Here is a 14,691-nt window from a genome sequence, read left to right on the forward strand (position 1 = left end):
AGAAGACCTTACTCAGATACAGAAGACACATACTTCCAATTCTGCTCATGCCAAAGGTATGAGGGCATGGATGGGCAAATTTGTAAATTTCATTTCCTCTCATTCAGCTTTTCATTTCTCCAAGTCTAGTTCTTCACATTTACACATCAGTTTGCTTGCTTGCTTGCTTTCATTACAATAAAATCCTCATAAAAATTGATCAGTTTGAATTTTCAGTGTGCATTTTCCCTAACAGACACATTTTTGTATGCAATTGTGCTTAATGCACATATTTTTGTAAAGCAATTTCCTGTGAGATGAGTTTTGGTAAGTTATTTTCGTTACTATATGCATCTTTATGCATAGTTTACCCCATTGCCTGCATTTTTGTGCACATTACTTGAGACTGAAAAAAAGCATTGCAAAATTCAGAAAAGTGCACATTTTTCATATTATGGCTATATTTTAATCTGCATAATGTTTCAGAAAGTGTGAATCAGGCAGGTTCATATTGAAATGCAAACTGAATCACATTTATTTCCCATCCGTGGAAGAGGGGGTGTTGCTAGTGGAACATCTGCATTTGGAAATGGCTTAGAGGAAATCCTATTTTCCCCTCATTTTCAATGAACACATCAGGGGGTCCATATGAACACTTTTATGAATGTCTCTCTTGCTCAGTGAGAAAATCAATCCATCAATTCAAGTGTATTGCTTAAAACCACCAATCATCATAATATAAAGTAAAATGAGGGAGGCACAACAAAAGCCAATAGTCACCACAAATCAACAAAACAGGGGGAGGAATATATATAATAGAACAAATGTTATGAAAAATAAAACAGAATTAAGCATAATCAATACAAAGTGACTAAATAAAAGGTGGTAGTTGATTAGCAAAAGTCTGGCTCAGCCAGTAATCTGCTGAGGTTTAAATTTTCATTATATCTGTTTTTAATTTTAGCTTGCAGGTAACTTTTGGTCAGTATGAAACTTGCAAAAATAAAATTGAGATAGCTGAAACAATCAATCAAGCTTTTATATCAATATATTTTACCTTGTAAAAATTGGCTCATCCCTTGGCTAGTGCCATTTAAAATTGGCTACTCTTCTCAGTATCTTAATATCCCTGTTAACAAGCAGGAAGTCTGTGTTTTGACACATTGAGGAATGGGTAAAGAATTTCCACAGGTCAGCAAGCTAGTTCTTGCTAATGTCAGCTAACAAGTGAACCGGTGTACTTCTCTTATATTTTAAATCCACAAGGGCAGTAAGGTAAGCTGCCCCACCCCCAAGACCTGAATTTTTGTGCGAGCATCGTATGCGGATGGTGAAATGTACTTTGAGGAACAGACCACTGAATGCTGAAATGTTGATGCTGTCATTTATGGATCACCTTGCCAGGCTTGTTGCATCCTTCACATTTTGCAACTGCCTGTCTTTTAAAATATGGAAATGACTCAGCAGTGTGGGGGAGCATCTCTATAAAATTATCTATTTATTATTTATACCTCACCTTTACTCAAGAGACCATTAGCCATGATGGCTGATTGGAACTGGAGGGCCACAGGTTCCCCATCCCTGGTTTAACTGGTATAAAACCAACTTAAAGCTTGTGCAGATGCTTCCACAAGATGTCACTGAAATTCGGCATTCTGAAAACTGGGGCGGCAGGGCGGCGGGGGAGGAGGAGAAGCCAGAAAATGGAAACATCCATATAAAGTGGGTGAGTGGGTGCAGAGGGAAATCTTAGAAGTATCCAAATTGTGTGACTTAATATTAGTCCCATCTGTTCAAATCTTTACAGATTTAAGAAAATCTCTACGCTTGGTTCAAGAACAGCTAAGCGTTTGTGGCTTGCCCTTAGGGTATATTTTACTTCAGACATTTCACTTTAATCACTTTCTAAGTAGTCTTTTCTCAGTGATAAGTATTATTTTGATCTGTTGAGTAGGAATTTCTGTTTATAAAATAAAAAGATAGATAACTGCAGAAATGAGTATAGTATCTTGTACATGAATACTCACTGGCCTAGAGAAAACAGAGTAAGCTTGCTTTGCCCCATTTAAATGGGGCCTGGCCTGTATGGAATTTTATTGCTGAGAGGAAAAATACCCATCTTTGAAACAAGTCCATTTGTAAAAACATGTATTTTCACCTTTGCCATTCAATGAAATACCTAGGATTAAATGCACAAATCCAACCAGACTGTGACGACACAACAACAACAACAACAACAACAACAACAACAACAACAACAACAACAACTTATTATTTATGCCCTGCCCATCTGGCTGGGTTTCCCCAGCCACTCTGGGAGGCTCCCAACAGAATAGTAAAAACACGATAAAACAGCAAACATTAAAAACTTCACTAAACAGGGATACCTTCGGATGTCTTCTAAAAGTCAGTTAGTTGTCTATTTCCTTGACATCTGATGGGAGGACATTCCACAGGGTGGGCGCCACTACTGAGAAGGTCCTCTGCCTGGTTCCCTGTAGCTTCACTTCTTGCCGTGAGGGAACCACGAGAAGGCCCTCGGAGGTGGAACTCACTGTAAAGCTAAGGCATATGATCCAGCTCACGGTTGGTTCATGAAGAGGACAAGATGTGGAGCTTTCCATATAACTAAATGTGAGGAAATCTGATGAACCTTTAATAAACACCTGCATTTGAAAACCAGTGCCCTAAACTATGAATAGGAAAGTTATGGCCCTCTAGATGCTGTTGGACTCCCATCATCCCCAGGCAACATGGTCAATGGTCACAGATGGTGGGAACTGTTGTACAACAGCATCTGGAGGGCCACAGGTTCTCCACCCCTGCCCTTAACCGGCAGAAGAGCAACATTGAAACATTCTTTGTCTTGAGGTAGAAACACACACTTCAGCTCCATGACAGTAGGAGGCAGCTTCCTGTGTGAAATATCCTTGGGGTTGAGTGTTGATTTCATGCTCTTTATATCAGCTCATGGTAAACAGTGAGCGAGTGCTTTCCCCCCAAACCTCTGGCTATATATACATTATTTACACAATGAGTCCTGTGTGATTGACTGTTCCTGCAGGCCAATCAGGTTGTTGATTCACTTCCTCCTGGAGCCGGATTGGGCGGCTCCTACAGACCAATCAGGTTGCTGCCTTCTAGGATCCTACCTGCCTATTGTTCTAGGATCCAAGCTCAGTACATAACACTGTGCTTGAATAATTCCAGAAACGTTAGACTGCAGGTGTCATGTTCCATCAGATTTAACTTTCTATAAACTCCTGGAATATTAGATAGACTGCAAAGAAGGATGTTTCAGTCAGGGGAAATCTATAGGAATTCATCTCTCTGGCACCCTTCAGTGATAATTCCTATATAAGAACTGATTTATAATACTATCAGCCTTGTATGAGAGAGCTTGGATGCAATCCTTCACACATTCTTTGGGAGAATAGGTGCAATGCATCTCAGTGGGGCTTTCTCCTGACAAAGTGCGTCGAGGATTGGAGCCCTCGCGTCCTGGAATTTAGATCACTTTTCCTTTTGACATTTAAACCACATGCTGCACTAAAAATGAAGACAGAAGTCCACCAAAGGAGAGATTTATTTTCAGTTGAAACACTCTCTCCATTAAAACCACATGCTAGTAAGTAATGTATAAGCAAACTTATAAGCTTAGGATAAGGCGTACGGTATGAAAGCTGGGCAAAGCAGTTGTATTTTATTCTTACTTTTTGAAACATTGGCAGTTGACTACCACAGCAGAGCCCAACTACAGCAAGAGCCTTTGGTGTGAATTTAAGAAACTGGCCTTTATAAGGAAAAAAAGTGTCTCATGGCACCGTAAAGATGAATGGATTTATTGTGGCAGATGCTTTGATGGACCAGGGCCCACTTCATCAGATGCCTCAGATATGAGGGATTTTTCCTTCCAAAAACCAAAATGTACTTCTAATGAGAGTAGGAAGTCTCGCTTTTTGGAAAGCAGAAATTTGTCATTAAATGTTGTCCATATTTAAACTGAACTTTTTAAAATTCCCCCAGCGTTGCAGTTTCAAGCACAGGAATGATAAGCCTTTGAACTTCTATATATGCAGTGCTTTTTTCTGGGGGAATGCAGAGGTACTCATACCCCTAAACATTTTGGGAATCTTTGTACTTTTGTCCATTTACTGTATTTATTTTTCCCGATTTGAGCTATAAAATGGTGATTTTCTTGAGTCAAAATGAGAGTACCCCTAAACATTTTATTTTTTTAAGAAAAAAAACACTGCATATATGTGTAAAAAAACCCCTCCCAAATATCTTCAAAAGGACTCATGGAATCTGGGGAGTCCAAGAAAATGAAGTGCACTTTTTACTGCAGATATTAATGTTGCAGTTTGAAGTGACTAGATGCACAGTAACTGAGTCATTTTGGAAGAAAAACATTACTAAGGCCATAAGCTTAATTACCGTATTTTTCGCTCTATAAGACGCACCCGACCATGACACGTACGTAGTTTTTAGAGGAGGAAAATCCGTAGGGATGCCACCCGTAGGCATTCCCTCCATAACACGCACAGACATTTCCCCTTACTTTCTAGGAGGAAAAAAGTGAGTGTTATGGTGCAAAAAATACGGTAAATATTTGCTTGCAGAACTACCTTCAAAAACAAAAGCATCAAAGACGCATAAAAAATTCCATACAATAACTTGAGGTGTCCAGCACAGGCTCAGCATATTAGAAATGACTTTAATGTAATCAGAGCTGATAAACATAGCACCCTCACTCTCGCTCTGTCCCCCCCTCTCTCTCTTCATTTCCTGCATTCCAGCCCCTTTAGCTTGGAGCAGTTTACCTGGAGAGCTTCATTTACATCCCTACTCCACGGAGCCTCACCATCTTGAAAGGGTGGTGGCTCTTTTCTTTATTCTCACATGATCTAAGGTTAATCACTCACATGTTAGCTGCTAGAGAACAACAATTAATTATCAACTCAGTTAAAGCTGAGAGAGAGCTCTTCTTGTTATAATTTAGTTTCAATGGAATATACCAGTTAAACCCTTTCACCAATACACATAGGCACTCCCATTTTAGTGTCAATTAAACCAGTTATACTCAACAGATTTAACAGAAGCAAGTATTGAAAGAAAACACCTAGTCCCTTTGGGGCAGGGGTGGTGGTGGTGGAGAATGATGGGGTAAGGATTTCAGGATAGGCTTCATAGGATTTCAAAGTAAGTTGAACTGTGAATCCAGGGGAGCAGGGAACTCATCACAGAATCAGATATTTTTACAGCATTAATTAAGTATGTATGCTAGTTAATGAATCCATTTGATTTCTACTTGGTGTTCAGATCTTATATTCATAATGGACTTTAATAGTGCAGTACTTAATTACAGTAACAGGAATTGGCTATAGAAGTCTTTACAGTATTAAATATGATGCTTGCAAAAGTGCATAGTTTTTTTCTTTCCTTTTGGGCAAATTCCTGTGGTCCTGGTGCTGGTAAAGTCAACTATTTTCCTGGAAGACAGGAAATACAGCTTTGATTTTTCATGCCTAGATCAAAATTCAGGAATTCTGCTGTCCTTCCGATGACATCATCAGGAGCACACCATGGTTCCCTAATCCTTCCCCCACTCCTCCATGCCTAAGTACTGCCCTTTCTGATTAACATATTTCTTTGTCATTTTCCCAGTCTAGTGGCAGTTACAGAAGTAGCAACAGCAGCAGTACTGAAAGAGCACAGCCATATTTCTCCTTTTCCTTCTTTCTGGAATCTTAGTGTCTCAGTGACCCTGGAAGATGTAGAAAACTGCACTTGCCAGTGTCTCTGGCATCTGGGGTGTGAGTGGGAGGCATTTTATAGCTCCTTCTCTGCTGCTACTCTTGTTGCAGTTTCCATGGTCAGAACAGATATGTGAATAGGGGACAGAGAATCAAGGTCAGGGGGTTCTTTTCTGGCTCAGATTAAGACCCAAGCCAGAGAAAAACTTAATGGGATGAGGGGGACTGCTGTTTGATTCAATATTTGCTTGATCATTACAAGACGAACACATTTCTATTTCACCCCCCCCAAATGTATGAAACTTGGCATGACAGAGAAATATTAACCACAAATGAGATACGTGCTGTTGTTTTTTCAAGCAAGCTATATTTCAGAGGCATAGTTATATTCAGTACCAAAAAAAAAAAAAAAAAAAGGCCTTCTGGTACGTTATGGCATGTGTGGCTGTTGTTATTGCAAAAAAATGGAGCAAGGATCCATACAATTTTGCAACGTATACTTCATGGTCATCTGGATCAGAGGATGAGTATTATATTCCTTTTGGGTGTTTCCTCAGTTTCCCTGGCTGAAGAACTGTTCTGAATATTCAAGGAGAAAACTGAAAACTCAAAGGAAGCTGTGCAGAGCCAGCCTATGGACTTGGCATCACTCACACCTATTCTATTTTACGGTATTCTGATGTACAGAGGCACTAACATTGTATTGCTTTCCCCCTCCCTTTCTTTAGATCTTTCAAGATGTGTGGCAGAGAGGAAGTACACCCAGGAACAAGCACGCAAGGAGTTCCAGCAAGTGTTTATTCCAGAATGCAACGATGATGGCACTTACAGCCAGGTTGGCTGAAAACTCTTGACTCTTTATCTGGCATGTCTATCAATTCAGATTTATGTCTGTTGCATTTGGTTGCAACAGCTCATTTTCTAACTTAGAGTAACTATGGGTTGGCTCTGATGTCACAGTTCATATTTTAAAACAGCTAAAAGGAATATATATGCCTTTATAAACTTGGGAAAGTCAGACCTGAACTCTTAGCTTAAGGCCAGTGAACTTTGTGACGTGTGGGTCTCACACTTGACCATAGTCAACAACATTATGAAGCAATATTTCTTCAGCTCTTTCCTGTCCATCTGGGAGAAAGTACATGATTATGCTTTGAAAGTACAGTTAAAGACTAAATGTGTCCTTGTTGATTTCCAAAGTCTGGGGTGAACATCAGGTTTTGTCCCCTCTCAGCTGAGTCCCAGATTGCATCCCATGTCCTATAGGGGGGAAATGGAGGTCATTGACACTAGATAAAACTCTGGGTACTAGGACTGAAGCGGCTTAGTCATGCTGGCCACATGACCCAGAAAAACTGCGGAAGCGGACGAACGCCAGCTCCCTTGGCCTGTAAAGTGAGATGAGCACCACAACCCCAGAGTCGTTCGTGACTTAATTGTCAGGGGTCCCTTTACCTTTAATGGTAATACAGAGGATTATGGCAGAGTATAGTAGCCAATTGATAAAACTGTTTTTAATGAAAATTTGAAATGCTAAACTGTGCATGTTCTGTTACCTATACTTTGTGTTGTTTTCTGACAGGTTCAGTGCCACAGCTACACAGGCTACTGTTGGTGTGTCACTTCCAATGGTCGTCCCATCAGTGGTACAGCCGTAGCACATAAAACTCCACGTTGCCCAGGTAAAAACATATATCATGTCTAAAAGAATCTGTTCAACTTTTTATTTGACTGTTTTAATCCGGCTATAAACATATCTTTTACCGGGAAAGAAAAGATCCTACATCTGGTGCAGTAATGGAAATTTCCTACACTCATAGATAGACATTTCAGCTTTCCTGAAAAGCTCAACTAATTCTCTGTTAACGTTGGCTTTTAAGCCTCACACTGGATTAGATGATTTTTCTTCCTTCTTGGATTCCATGTGGTTTGGTTTCCCATCATATGAGTGGAGTTATGAACTTTGGATTTGGATGAACCTCATGTCCCAACGTAATAGCCAACAGTACTTCAAACAGCAAACTAACTTCCTACTGAAGTCATTAAAAGAAGATTGTAGTTTTATAGATCTTCCGTGAAAAACTTAAATGACCTCAGACCGATATTTAGGGCAGGCCCACATGGGATCAAATTCAATCCCAAATTCAACCCACCATTCGGTCCGCAGTCTTGCAAGCCAAACAGCCAATTCCATGTTTCACCTCTGAATCCTAAGATTCTCCAAACATCACTTTATGGGGGCATTTGGAGATCCAACACAGTGTCAAGGTTTAAGAAGGTTTAAGGTGGCCCTACAAACAAAACTGCATTTCTTTCCCCCCACTGTCCCACCTCACTTTCCCCCATTCTTGCCTATGGTAGCTTCTTGGGCTGGATATCTGGAAACTGGGGCAATGAAGATCTCTGATGAGAGGCACGTTCCATTGATACTGAAAGAGGTGGTGGTACATGCCTTATGGAAAAAACTATTATTGGGTCACTTAGATTTGGATGATTATCATCCAAGCAGTATCAAATACTGCTCACTCCCCCAAGTGGCTAATGCCTAGTCAACTCCAGGCTTTCTTTGATTATACTAATTATCAAGATCCCTTCTAGTTTGGTTTTGGCTTGGGGGGGGGGACAGAAACTGCCTTGGTCACTCTAGTAGATAACTTGCCTAGAATTGCCTTTTGATATGCAAATAAAATTGGTTCCCAGATCTTAGCTCCCGCCTCTCACAAAGAGAATAATTGTCAGATCAATGGGCTCAGGGACTGTGGGCAACAGTGATAAAAAACATATGTGGATGAAGGTGTTCCAATAAATCCAATGCCTTTTTAAATCCTTAAGTGGGCACAATCTAGTCAAAGTTCACCCCTTTTAACTGTGGAGAGCATTGAACTTCTGAGGTAACTCAAAGCCTTGAGTCTTCACAAAAAGCTCAAGCTGATGGGTTTACTATTGGATGCTTTACGAGACAGAATTCAGTCTGTTTTATATTTATATTTGGTCATCCATGATACTTACTTGGGTGGTAGGGTGGATATATCAAATTAGTGTTGAAGCTCATCCTCCCCCCCCCCCCAGCTCCTTTTGTGTTTCTTGCACAAAACATGGACATGATCCATGTTTAAAAATAAGCTTTATTTGTGTAATATTCATTTAAAATTCATTACATGAGAGCCAGTGTGGTGTAGTGGTTAAGAGCGGTAGTCACGTAATCTGGGTAACCGGGTTCGTGTCTCCACTCCTCCACATGCAGCTGCTGGGTGACCTTGGGCCAGTCACACTTCTTTGAAGTCTCTCAGCCCCACTCACCTCACAGAGTGTTTGTTGTGGGGGAGGAAGGGAAAGGAGATTGTTAGCCGCTTTGAGACTCCTGAAGGGGAGTGAAAGGCGGGATATCAAATCCAAACTCTTCTTCTTCTTCTTCTACATTATGGAGTTGGGGAAAACATCCTATATTCTTCCTCTTCAAGGGTCCTAGAAGATAAATTAATTACTTGGTTTGGTGTGATACAATAGATTGTAGGTGGAATTCAACATTGCTGAACAATCCCTCCTCTCCCCCTACCACTATTCTAAGGGTTCTCCCCCAGTTTGAGCCAATTTCAGGGCACCTGGATCATGGGGAGAGGGGGGGAGGAACCCATCGCACAGGTTAAAGACCTCATGCTGGGCTTGCACTAATAGGACTCATTAGGTAGAGTTGCCATATTTCAAAAAGTGAAAATCTAGACAGAAAAGTTGTTGAGCTTGCAAAATCGCAAAAAAGTGGACGTTTTTGAGCTTTTTTGAGGGAAATAACTTTGCAGACATTGGTTGCCATACATCCGGATTATCCCTGATAATCTGCCTGGACACTGCTATCAACTGCTGTATTCCGGGTACGTCCAGCAAATTCTGGACACAGGGCAACCCTACATAAGGTGAATCCTGCTTTCAGTTCTCATACATTTTGGTCCTTCAGTGGGTTTTTCATGGCCTTGGATGTACCCCTAGAAATTGCCTGTAGCTAAACTACACACCCTGTTGGCATTCCCCTTGAATCCTCACTAGATTCACCGAAGTCTATCTGTATTATGCCACCCATGGAACTCTTTCAACACTGTTCTTGCAGATTAACTGAAATCCCAGTTATTTGTTATCTAACTCATTGCCTTCCACATGAGCTCACGTAGGTCACAGTGTAACTCTATGGATACAACATTCCTGTGCATCTGAACTCCTGGTTATCTGCATGTTCCCACTGTTTCCTGGACAAGGCTGTTTGGATAAATGAGGCTATGCTGTGTTTGCTACAATTGATCCATCTTTGAAAAACAGTTAGGCCACCAATATTAAAATCAACTTTGCACACTGCAGTCTTAGACGATGGGCGCTAAGCATTATTACAGTTCACAGGTTCTCCAGTGCCCCCCCTGCCCCCATTAGTCTACTATTGTAAGAAAACCAGTCAACTTGAGAGGTACAGAGTAATCAAATGTGCTCTCCTGGCAGCATAAAGACAGCATAAAGATAAATACTCCCATCCCCCACAAACTGTCTGCTGAAAAGTACCAGATGCAACACAGACATTTTTACTGCTCCCTAAGTCAAGATATCAACATTTAGGGAACTGAAAGAAATTCCAGAGCCACTGAGCCCTTGGGAGACGGAACGGAAATTTAGAAACAGGTGTTAAATGGTTGCAGGGAAATGTGATGTATGTACACCCTGTTGTTAGCTAACATTTCCCCTGAAGTTGTGTGCAAAAATCTTTGCTTCTGCATAGTTTTTTCCTCATGCGCTTAGCACTATAGGAGTTGTGAACAGCATCCTGTAAGTGCTTCACAGAATCATTTGTTTTGCTTTCCCTCTTCAGTTCTTATATATTACCACAACCTTGCCAAAGTTGCCAACTCGCTCTCCTTGGGGCAGATTGACAGTGTGCATTTTGCAAACACATGGCTTCCCACAAGAATCCTGGGAACTGTGGTTCGCTAATAGTGCTGGGAGTGGTAGCTCTGCAAGGGGAAAACTCTAGGTCCCAAGATTCTTTGAAGGAAGTCATATCCTTTAGAAGTGTGCTGACTGTGATTTAAAAGTATAAGGTGGAAATCAATGGTCATGCTATGATGAATGCTCTGTCTGCACAAGTATTTCAGCCTGCCAGACAGAGTGATCTCCCTCTCCTCCCCCATGCACTGTTCTGGGGGAGTCAGTTTTGGGAGCATGAGGGAAGAGGGTGGGAAGTATCATTGTGCAAATGGCAGTCTTTGCACAGAGCTTCCACTGGCGGGGCATGTTAAGTGAATCCCACCCACCGTGTGGATCTGCTCTTGATCACACATCTGCTTTCACCTCCTCTAATTCACCTTTTCCCCCTCCTCCAACCTTTTAGGTTCCCTAAATGAGAAGTTGCCACAACGTGAAGGTACAGGAAAAACAGGTAAATATCTTATAATGAAATAGGGAATTTCCTCTCCAATGACTATGGACACATCTTTTGCCTGATAGAAGCAGCACAGGATAGGCCTGGGCACAGAGATGATTCTGTGAGATCCGACGCCATTTATTCCTAGAAAATTAAGCAGTGATTGTTTTACTGATAGGTCTGCACCAACTGCTTTCCACTGGATATATCTCCACTGCATGCAGTGAACAATTGGCACAGTCTGCCCTGATTAAGGTGATATACATTTGCCTGCAGTGCTTTTTGCCATTTCTAGTTAAACATGACAAAGATATGTTTCCGCTTGATATGGTAGGCTCGGGGATTACTTATATGCTCCCCCACTTTACCCTTCCAACAACCCTGTGAGGTAGGTTAGGATAGGAGATAATACCGGGCTGAATATTACCCAGGGAGCTTGATGGATTGGTGGCGATTTGACCCTGGGTCTCCCTAGTTCAATGCCAAGACTCTAACCAGCCTGTTGTTTCAAGCAGGTAACTTGATTTAGTTTTGGGTGTAAACCTGCTGGCAAGTAGAGGCCACGTCCTGGTGGATTTCCGTAGATAGAAATCTCCTGAAAAATATTCCTGCCTGACATTCTAAACAGCAAGCTGGAGCACATTCCTGTGGGGTAATCTACTGCAAATAAAAATAAGGTTGGATGCCTACGGACAAGCAGATGTATTAACGTTATCTTAGCAGTATTCATATTTTTGCTTTCACTCATCCTGGAATGGAAGAGTCTCAGAGTTATCGAACATTATTGCCCTGAGACACGACTGTCACATTTCCCCACAACCTTGAAGCACAGTTGTCCTGTGACTATCTAAGGGATGTAGCGAAGGTTCACACATTTGAATATAAAGCTACAAGCATTTGAGCAAAAGTGAGCACCCTGCTTGAATATTTGTGAGCATGATTGAGGCAAGCAGGATCTGTGCTAGCCATGTCCTGTGACTGCCGCTGCGTCTTTCCCCTGCCTCAAGGCGCAGTAAATTATTTCCCGCGTTGAAGAGAGATATCCCACCTGGGACGAGACTTTGTGAACATTCCCTGGTCTTCTTGTTCTAATTGGACATTCAGAAAAGTACTCAAGCCTTTCAGGGCAGGCATCAGGATGCTCACACGTGTCCCTATGCAGCCACATATAGGGGCATCCTAAATGCTTCCAGACAACAGGATTAGTTACCTAATGAGGTAGTTAAAAAATGCATTATCCTCTACTTTCATATTTCCCCTTTGTGGACTTCCATTGTGTATTCTGACATTTCATCCTTTGGAATTAATTATTTTTTACATCCAACCTAATTATTTCAGTTCTAGACACATGGAACTAGTCATGTATAAGTGACTTAGGACCATATTCCCAGGGCTTCCTCCCCACCAGAACTTGCTGGAACTCAGTTCCTGCACCTCTCAGGTGGGAGCCATTGAAATTATAAGACAACAAGGAAGGAATTCATGGTGAGTTCCAACATCTCTTTTTCTAGAAAAACAGCACTCCATATTCCTAAGTTATTGGCCTCAGCCATCATTTCAGTAGAACAGCCCAAATAAGTATTGCTATGCAAATAGGAATGGAAAGCTGTGGATTTTCCTCCTTGAACTAAGACAATTGTTTCTAACTCATCTGAGATTAAACCAGTTGTATCAAATATCAGTTGTATCAAAAGTAGAGTCTCTATTAAATTGTTGCATTGCTGGGTCTTTTTTTTAAAATGTCTCTATTAACCCTCATCCTAGTGCATCAGACCATTCTGCACCTTTTTGTAAGGCCAATTTTGGTTTAGGATCAAAATGTCAGTGCCATTATTTCATCCATCACTGTGGCAACTGAGGCTAAATTCTCTTACGATGAGTTATTGTAATGATTTAAACTGATGGATCATATTCAGAGCCAAGCAGTTGCTGTTATTATTAATGATATATCCTTATAGCTTTTTATGTGCTGGTGCTAAAATCATTCATATGTCTGGACCAGTTTACCTCCCACTGTAGTCGGTGGCATTAGCGCCAAGATTAATGGTAATGCATATTCAACTATATTTAATATGTGTGGGGTTTTTCCCTCCCTCTAAGTGCCCAAGCTAAGGATATGTGACAGATGGGAAATTATGTAACTATCCTTAATTTATGATCCTGCACAGGATTCGTAGGAATAATTGCCATTTTATGTTTTACTCCTATGAAAAGAATCAGTAGCTGTTTAAACTGAGGAATATAAATTATGCATATATTACTCGAGGACAATCTTTCTTTGATACATTTGCCAGGCAAATGCATAGGCTCCAGGTGTTCATAACTTTCTGAAGAAACTCAATACAGATCATAAATTTTGTTGTTTTGGCACTTTGTGTAGCCAGCATGCGCTGTGCCCATCTTTAAAAGTTTCCTGGATTTTGAGGCTGGGCAGCAATGAATAAGTTTTATCACCTGCCCCCAGCTACAAACAGTGCCTGATATATATGGAACAAAACCAGGTGTGAATCTGGAAACTTTATAAAGCCAACTCCTGCCACGGAGGCCAATCAGCTGCCAGACCCTATTTACCTAAACATGGCAGAATTACTGTTAGGCTTAATACTTCGCAATGTTCACCATTCAAACATCTTGAATGATGTTTAAGGGGTGTCTTGGGATCCCAGTTGCCAGTCAGAGCCAACATGTGTTTTGTATGATCAGCACGTTTTGCATTGAAAGTTTTTGCAGGGATCAGCTATACGTATTCCATGTAATGTTATCAGACCTTTAAAAGGCACTCAGTTAAAAAAAAAATGGCACTATATTTTTAGTGTCAAACTAAAGTTGGACATAGGATTAGAATTAGTATTATTTGCATTTAGGATTTTGTGGGACTCATTTCCCAGCAGTGTCGCGCGCACCCCCAAAAAAACCACCCTCATCTTAAAGTCCACAAATATAAAACATGAGGCTTTGTTGCCTCCATTTAAAAAATGTCCATATTCATGTAATTTGTGCATCTGTGTTTCATAGAAGCATAGAATTGTAGAGTCGGAAGGGACCCCAAATGTTGTCTAGTCGAATGCCCTGAATGCAGGAATCTCAGCAAGGGAGCCTTTTTGTGCATTTCCATATGTTTCTTTAGACATGGCCAATATACTTTTGTGCATACAATGACCACTCCTCACATCAAATGGGGGCGGTTTTTGTGTGGTCATGCACAGCCCCCCGATCCTATGTGGCTCCCTAAAATACAACCTGGCTTTGCCCCCTCCCACGCTGGATACCTGGAGGTTCCCGCCGAATCCACTAGGGATTCACCAGTTGGGTGGAGATTCCTTGGAATCTCCCAACATCCTCCCCCTTTCCATGGCATGGGGTTGGGGGGTGGTCTCTGCCTGTCCATGCAAATATATGGTTGCATGCCACCCTAATGTCCAAGCAGTGTGAGGTTCCAGGCGCTTACACAGAGTTCAGTTTCCTTGGAATGAGGGACAAAGGAGACTGCGGTGTCTTTAGGATATATGGTTGATTTGCACATATATACAACCTGAGTCTATGATGGAGGGGGTTATA

At 41.3% G+C, this 14,691-nt stretch overlaps 1 protein-coding gene across 2 annotated transcripts in view; it reads left to right on the forward strand.

Moving 5' to 3' along the window:
- The window catches only part of SMOC2 (SPARC related modular calcium binding 2), a 131,075-nt gene that overhangs the window by 52,249 nt on the left and 64,135 nt on the right, over positions 1 to 14,691 (forward strand). For both annotated transcript variants that reach the window (XM_053382425.1, XM_053382426.1), the window contains exons 3-5: positions 6,464 to 6,570; positions 7,318 to 7,417; positions 11,101 to 11,148. In XM_053382425.1, the coding sequence (XP_053238400.1) occupies positions 6,464 to 6,570; positions 7,318 to 7,417; positions 11,101 to 11,148 (255 nt within the window). The remainder of the gene's footprint in view (positions 1 to 6,463; positions 6,571 to 7,317; positions 7,418 to 11,100; positions 11,149 to 14,691) is intronic.

This window comes from Podarcis raffonei, chromosome 3 (genome assembly GCF_027172205.1).
Source record: "Podarcis raffonei isolate rPodRaf1 chromosome 3, rPodRaf1.pri, whole genome shotgun sequence".
Classification (NCBI taxonomy): domain Eukaryota; kingdom Metazoa; phylum Chordata; class Lepidosauria; order Squamata; family Lacertidae; genus Podarcis; species Podarcis raffonei.